At 35.8% G+C, this 8,509-nt stretch overlaps 1 protein-coding gene across 1 annotated transcript in view; it reads right to left on the bottom strand.

The window, feature by feature from the left end:
* The window catches only part of LOC144976531 (protein broad-minded-like), a 7,859-nt gene extending 7,732 nt beyond the window's left edge, over positions 1-127 (bottom strand). The window contains exon 1 of the mRNA XM_078920822.1: positions 34-127. Within this exon, the coding sequence (XP_078776948.1) occupies positions 34-127 (94 nt within the window). The remainder of the gene's footprint in view (positions 1-33) is intronic.
* Between the last annotated feature and the right edge of the window lie 8,382 nt (positions 128-8,509).

Raw genomic sequence — 8,509 nt, 5'->3', positions numbered from 1 at the left:
AAGAAGCTCATCATCATTAATCGTGGCTCGTACTTTTGAGCATGTTGCCAGTCAGCTGTCTCCATGAATCATGATCCTCTGCAGTGCTCATGAAATCTGCGTTGCTTTTTACATCACTTTTGGCCATTCTTAGATTGTTTAGATATGTCATTCTTTGTCTTCCTCTCTCTCTCTTTCCTTTGATCATCCCAGATGTTACCAACTTTTCTTTTCCGTCTCTTCTGTCCCAGAAATCGTAACTGCCTCTTTCTGATGGTGTCGATCAACATTCTCTCCTTTCTCATCTTCTCCAACACTTCCACATTCGTATACTTGTCGGTCCATGATAGCCTCAACATTCTTCTATACATCCACATCTCAAATGCCTCTAACCTCCTAGTACATGTTTTGTTTCACAACCGTAAAAAAGTGTACTTATAACATGTTTCCACTATTTTCATTCTGATCTTCATTGTTGTTTGACACAACTAGTCGCATTTTATGGAACACTTTTTTTGCTATTGCTATTCTTTTGTTTTATAATCGTCTATGTCACGTGCATCACAGGAAATGATAGTGCCTAAATATTTAAATTTCTTTAGTGTTTGATGGATTCCCCTTTGCTTGACAAGTGGAAGGTTTTATGTTGTTGTCATTCTTTGAGACCACCATGCATTCGGTTTTCTTAACATTTAGTTTCAGGCCCATCTCTTCACTTTTGCTCACCAGTAAATCTAAAATTTTCTGCATGGTGTTTGGAAAGAAAATGCCATAAGTACATAAATCTGCGTTTCTTAGAATTCATTTTGCCCTCCATGATGACGCTTTCATAACATCAATTTCTTTGAATATATTTCATATTGATTAAAAAGGCCAAAGTGATAAGATGCAACATGTCTTACTCCATTCTTGATTTTAAAAAGAATCTGAGTTTCATTATCAAGTTTGACACCGATGTGATTCCAATATAAGTTTTTCACATTTGAGGTCTTTAAATGTCTACACCGATCTTTTCTAAGATTTTGAAGAGCATTTCTGTTGTACTGAATCAAAAAACTTTGGAATAATGATTGAAGCATAGAGAAGTGATTTTTGTTTTTCGATTAACCGTTGCTTTATTGTTTTCAAAATAAAAATTGATTTTCTGTACCCTTTTCTTTAACAAAGCCAATAAATAAGAGTAAATCACAAAATCGCTGAGCAGTCCTTTGAATCTATATCCCTTTATTTCTGGAACTACATTAAATTTGAAAGTAGATGTGCTTAGTCTTTCGAGACCCCTTTAAAGTTTTGTTAAGCTTTATCTCTTTTCTCTTCAGTAAGTCAATATGATAGTTCTGCCTTTCTATGGGAATGCAATTTTACGTAAATTGATTAAAAAACTACTTTTATTTCCCTTTTTTATACAGCATCGACGTTTTATAATGAGTGAATGTGCTATGTAAATGCGCTTTTGTTATGTTTGTTATTAACAACAGTAAGATTTATACAAATATCTAAAGCAAAAAGGAATACAGTATAATTCTGATGGTGGACCTGGAAATATAATCGAGGTCGGCCATTTTTAAACAATCGAATATATTCAACTAAATTTTCAGGATAAACTTTCAAAACATGAACTCTATCAACCTGGGAAGAAATAAAAAAATCATAATTTATGACTCAGTGAACGATCTTTTCTCTCTAAAAAGAAAATGAAATTGAAATGCAGCACACTGCAGTATTTTAAGTAAATCAATTAAATTGATATCCTACTTGTTTCATGTTTCAAATCAACAATTATTTTCTTAGGTTACATTAAGGCTCTCCTAGTAGAGTTGTGGTCGGTGTTGGAATGCAGCCCGCAAGACACGCCAAAGTTTTCTCCCAAGTCTTGGCCTGTAGACCCATTGACAGAGCTTCCCAGAAGGTCTATAACAATTTCTTCTGTTTGTAATATATTCATTTCTTTTCTCTTTCTATCTTGTTATTCTCTCTCTCTCTCTCTTCTCCTCTCTCTCTTCTCTCTCTCTCTCTCTCTCTCTCGCTCTCTCTCTCTCTCTATATCTGTCTTTCTTTCTATGTGTATATCTATCTATCTATCTATCTATCTATCTATCTATCTATCTATCTATCTATCTATCTATCTATCTGCCCTCCTCACTTTCTCTTGTTTCTCTATTTCATCCTGTTAACTTGATTGGTAGAGCACTCATCTTAAAAGCAGTAGGAACTGATATTGATCCTTGGTCAGTCAAGATTTTTTCTGACCTCTGTCCACCAACAGTATTTGGGAAACTGGGTCTTTTAGATCTGGCAGAAAATACCTTATGACAGACTACAAGATATGAAGTGAGTAGAAAAGTGCCAGAAGACAATAGAGAATAAAAAATTTTTTCGCGGCGGTGGTGGGGTTTGAACCTGCGACCTTATTGGTACGACAACTCGCCTGGCAGGTGAGAGCGTGGCTCTACCGTGTGAGCTATCCACGAACACAAAAATATTCGTTTCAAACCCAAAGTCATTTCTAGATCCCTCTCTCACCCACTTCTTGAGATCGCCGATTCGTTCACCACCATCGCGAAAGTAATTTTGACCAGCAGTTAAGCTTAATAGCCAATATTCTCATCACAAACATATAACATAGAAACGATTGAGACATGGAGTATGCTCCGGTGTATGGGTGAATTTTTAATTCAGAAAAGTGAGTGGAGCAGGCACTTATGTTGGTAACAACAAGATATGAAGTGAGTAGAAAGTGCCAGAAGACAATAGAGAATAAAAATTTTTTCGCGGCGGTGGTGGGTTTGAACCTGCGACCTTATTGGTACGACAACTCCGCCTGGCAGGTGAGAGCGTGGCTCTACCGTGTGAGCTATCACGAACACAAAAATATTCGTTTCAAACCCAAAGTCATTTCTAGATCCCTCTTCACCCACTCTTGAGATCGCCGATTCGTTCACCACCATCGCGAAGTAATTTTGACCAGCAGTTAAGCTTAATAGCCAATATTCTCATCACAAACATATAACATAGAAACGATTGAGACATGGAGTATGCTCCGGGTTGGGGTAAATTTTTTAAATTCAGAAAAAGTGGTGGGCAGGATTTGTGGAACAAAGTTGAAGTGAGTAAAAAAGTGCCAAAAGGACAATGGGAAAATAAAAAATTTTTTTCCCTTGGGGGGGTTCTGGCCTTTTTACCATTCATAAATCTTTTTGGGGTTCCAAAAAAAAAATTTCGTTAAAAACCAAAAAAATTCAACCCCTTTCCACCCATTTCGGGTCCATCGTTAAATGGAAAGTTTTTGGGAAGATTTGTAATGCCAAAAATTTTTTCCCCCCAAATTTAAAATGAAAGATTGGGAAGGAGATCTGGTGTTGGGTGAATTTTTTTGGTTTTTGGTGGAAGCTTAGGGTAACAACTTTTGAATTTGGTAAAAAGTCCCAGAAACAAAGGAAAAAAATTTTTTTCCCGGGGGTTTCCTGCCCCTTTTTACCAAATGGGTCATAAGGGGGCTCTCCTTACTTCCCGAAAAAAATTTCCCCCCAAAACCCCAAATATTTCTAGTCCCTTTAATTTTGAGATGGATTGTTAAATCTTTCAAATTTTTTGCGGGTTTTAAGTTAAAACCAATTTCCAATCCAAAAAAATGGTTGAAAAGGGATCTGGTGAGGGGGGTGTTTTTAAAGAAAGTGGTGGAGGGCACTTTTTTTGGAACACGTAATGAAGTGGTAAAAAGTGCCGGGGGACAAGGAAAAAATTTTTTTTTTTCCTTGTTTCTGGCCTTTTTACCATTTCTATCTTGGTTCCCCTGTGGCTCCCACTCATTTTTGTTAAAAATTCACCCCTAACCCTACCCATTCTAATCGTTTCTTTTTAAATTTGGAAGAATTTTTGGCATTAAGCTTAATTTGGGAAAAATTTTCCTTAACAAAAATCTAGAAGTTGGGGAAGGGATCTGGTGTTGGGGTTTTAAAAAATTTTTTTTTCGGGAAGTAGGGAGCCAGCCCCCCCCTTTGTGTAACCAAAATAGGTGGGGTAAAAAACCCCAAGCGGAAAAAAAAATTTTTTTTTCTTATTGTCTTTGGCACTTTTCTACTACTTATATTTGTTTTTCCAAATAAGTGCCTGCTCCCATCATTTTTCTGAATTAAAAATTCACCCTCCCCGGAGATACCCATGTCTCAATCGTTTCTAGTTTTATGTTTGTGTAGAATATTGGCTATTAAGCTTAATGTGGAAAAAATTTACTTCGCGAGGGTGGTAAACGAATGGCGATCTCAGAAGTGGGTGAGAGAGGGATTAGAAATGATTTGGGTTTGAAACGAATATTTTTGTGTTCGTGGATAGCTCACACGGTAGAGCCACGCTCTCACCTGCCAGGCGGAGTTGTCGTACCAATAAGTCGCAGGTTCAAACCCCACCACCGCCGCGAAAAAATTTTTATTCTCTATTGTCTTCTGGCACTTTTTACTCACTTCATATCTTGTTGTTACACATAAGTGCCTGCTCCACTCACTTTTCTGAATTAAAAAATTCACCCCATACACCGGAGCATACTCCATGTCTCAATCGTTTCTTTGTTATATGTTTGTGATGAGAATATTGGCTATTAAGCTTAACTGCTGGTCAAAATTACTTCGCGATGGTGGTGAACGAATCGGCGATCTCAAGAAGTGGGTGAGAGGAGGGATCTAGAAATGACTTTGGGTTTGAAACGAATATTTTTGTGTTCGTGGATAGCTCACACGGTAGAGCCACGCTCTCACCTGCCAGGCGGAGTTGTCGTACCAATAGGTCGCAGGTTCAAACCCCACCACCGCGCGAAAAAATTTTTTATTCTCTATGTCTTCTGGCACTTTTCTACTCACTTCATATCTTGTTGTTACCACATAAGTGCCTGCTCCACTCACTTTTCTGAATTAAAAATTCACCCATACACCGGAGCATACTCCATGTCTCAATCGTTTCTATGTTATATGTTTGTGATGAGAATATTGGCTATTAAAGCTTAACTGCTGGTCAAAATTACTTCGCGATGGTGGTGAACGAATCGGCGATCTCAAGAAGTGGGTGAGAGAGGGATCTAGAAATGACTTTGGGTTTGAAACGAATATTTTTGTGTTCGTGGATAGCTCACACGGTAGAGCCACGCTTCACCTGCCAGGCGGAGTTGTCGTACAATAAGGTCGCAGGTTAAAACCCCCACCACCGCCGCGAAAAAATTTTTATTCTCTATTGTCTTCTGGCACTTTTCTACTCACTTCATATCTTGTTGTTACCAACATTAAGGGGCCTGCTCCACTCACTTTTCTGAATATGAAGACTAGTACTCTACCCATAGGGTAGTAAGCAATGGTTGCTATTCGTCTAAGGCTACGGGAAACCAGGATCCATTCACTTTATTCACGTGAATGTGAAACACATTTTTGACCCTTTAAAATGACGATTTAAAAAAAATTTAAACATGTAGATAGTTTTTAAAGCAAATTCATGTTCCCAAAGTTTTTATTTTTCTGGGGGGTTTTTTCTTAACACATTTTCATAACCTTGCAGCATTTCATTCGCCTCGTCAACATTTTGTCTGCATTCCCTGCTGTGTATGAGTTGTTGAAAGGAGAGCCATTGCCGCAAAAGAGACTTACAGCCTGAGAGATGTTCCCAGATTCCATCATGGTAAATATATTTTTTTCCTTGTAAATTACCTCTCTTTATGTAGTTATTTTTTGGGGTTTTTTTGTTTTAAATATTATAACGGTTTGTAAACATGTGAGTGTATTCTCTTAGTGGGGATCTGTGTTGTGTCTGGATGGACAATAAGTTGGTCTCAAACTAAATGCACTTTTTAGTGGGATCTTTGAATCTAATCTTGAGCCCTTTCCCTTGTTTAATTTTACTTATGTGCTTTCAATTGTGAATTTATAACTTTTTTTGACTACCCCATTTTTTTCCCTTTTTTAACTGGTGCTGAAATGACTTAAACTTGTCGCAGCGCCGTAAAAAAACCTTAAAAACAAACAAACAACTCGTCTGTTCATTGACCCGTTAAAACAGAAAAAAATTAAAATGAAACAAATATGTTTAATTTAACTGCATCTATTCCCTTGAATGAATTGTCAAGATTTCTGTCAGGGATTTATTTTAGAAGGTCTAATGGTCCATCAAAACTATCTAAAGATTTGTCTTTCCTTTGTGAAGCATTATCTGAAAAAAAGGAAGGAGGAAGAGGGAGTGTGTTATATCAATGACAATGTCAAAAGCCAATTTTGTTTGATCAACTAATAAAAACAAAATAAAAATATATACTTTTCGGGTTTGATTGACCGAAAAATTTTTTGTCAATTCTGAGACCAAGGCACACTCTTTGTTTAACTATGAACAGTCCTACATGTTGGGTTTGGGAGGTGAGTTGTTAGGGTTTTAAGACATGGGACATTCTATGTTTTCCTATTCTTTCTTTCTTCGTTTTGTTTGAGGATCGAACTATATTTGATTCTAAAATGATTCGGGAAAAAATAGAAATTGTTTTTGAAGGATTTTTTAAACATATAATATTATAAGGAAACTTTGGTGCTTGGTGTTTTTTCTTTTTAGGTGGTGTTCTTAAAAAACCCTCATATTTCTTTTAATACACTTTTACCCGATTGAAAATGATTTCTTATAATTTTCTTTATCACTTTATTTGATTTAACTACAAGTTCTGTAATAAATTCTGTAAAATTGTACATATGTGAAGATGGCTGAAAAACCCCGGGAAAATGCGTCAAGCTTCGATTTGAGATATGAGCCAAAATCGAAGATAAAGTGTTTCCTATAGCAATAAATTTTTTTCAGAAAAAAATTCTAAATACAAAGAAAATTTAAAAATGGTAAAAGATCAGAAAGATGTGGTCTACCCACTGCATAAATAACTCAAAATTTTTGGAATTTGCGCACCTTTCCGGGTTTTTTTCAGCCCGCCCCAATATGTTTGAAAGAAAATATTATTTTTATTTTCTGAATGAGGGGAAATAGTGTTAATATTTTAAGTGTTTTGGTTTTTATTTCATTTTTTTTTTTTTAAGAGAAAAAAAGAATTATTCCATAAAGTATATAATGAAAATAGTTTGCCCTGTATGTTGGATTTTGATAACGAATTGGATTCATACTTTTGTTAGCCTCACTTTGTTTTATTCATCCTTGCAGAGTTCTGTCTGTCATGGTGTCATGTTTGGACACCTACTTTCTTTTGCAAAATCTCAGTACAGTTCCCGGAATTTTTATTGGAGCAACAAGCTTTAAATAAAGCTGAGGATAGGTAAGTTTTTAGGAATTCAGGGTTCTTATACTCTGATTTTGAAAAAAACAAGAAAGTTTTTATCAGTCTCTGGTTTGAAGTAAAAAATGTGGTGAAACGAGTGAATTTTATCGATTTTTAATTTCAAATGCAACATTTCCTTGCATTTTGCGTACTATACTTCTTCTTCTTCTTCTTCTTCTTCTTTTCTTCTTCTTCTTCTTCTTCTTTTCTTTCTTCTTCTTCTTTTCTTCTTCTTCTCCTTCTTTTTCTTCTTCTTCTTCTTCTTCTTCTTCTTCTTCTTCTTCTTCTTCTTTTCTTCTTCTTTCTTTTTCTTTTCTTCTTCTTCTTTCTTCTTCTTCTTCTTCTTCTTCTTCTTCTTCTTCTTCTTCTTCTTCTTCTTCTTCTTCTTCTTCTTCTTTTCTTCTTCTTCTTCTTTCTTCTTCTTCTTCTTCTTCTTCTTCTTCTTCTTTCCCCCCATGATGTCTTTATGGTGAATGTCAACAAATGCATGAATACTGGTGGTCTTCCCAAACTCTTGCTGAGACCCATTAGAGCTTCAACTTTTGTCTAGTCTTTCAGGCCAAATTTATGGTCGCCCCTTTTCTCATTTTACCTTGTTTCAGTTTCCCGCAAACATGTGTGGCATCCTGCTTCCCCTTTACATTCACAGATGTTTTAGCGAATTTTAATTGCTTTGTAATACAAATATTTCTATAAATCCCCCACTGATTAGAAATGAAATGATTTAAAAAGCTAATTTTCAGCACTTAAGAAGAATATGTATTATTTTATTCAAAAAATGTATTTTAGAGTGATTAAATCGAAGCATAACAATGGTTGGATTGCTGTAATGGGATTTTCCTTAACTGACTTGTTTCAATTTTACTATAGCCCGACATTAGAAACCTAAAAGAGAGGCAAAACAATATGACTTGGCAATGTATTATTGTTGTCATGATGAGAATGACTAGGTCAGTAATTGTAGATCATGGAAGAATTCATGAATTGATAAAAGTTTGCCCCATCGTTTAAACGGTTGATAAAACATTCATCACATTATATAAAATATAAGATGGTCAATTGTATTTTGATATGTTATACAGCAATTCGATGGCTATCCTTTGTTGTTTTTTTTATCATAACAGCGACAAAACTTGGGATGCCCTTGTCAATGGAGAGGAAATTACATTCTTGTCAAAACGTTTTGATTGGAGGGCCTACGAAAGAGCACTTCCTACTCGAAACCCCGGAAACCTTGGGAAATTGATT

Source organism: Berghia stephanieae, chromosome 7 (assembly GCF_034508935.2).
Source record: "Berghia stephanieae isolate SIO BIC M18660-M18661 chromosome 7, UCSD_Bste_1.3, whole genome shotgun sequence".
NCBI lineage: Eukaryota > Metazoa > Mollusca > Gastropoda > Nudibranchia > Aeolidiidae > Berghia > Berghia stephanieae.
The sequence above is the reverse complement of the archived record's forward strand: the minus strand, read 5'-3'. Positions and strand labels throughout refer to the sequence as shown.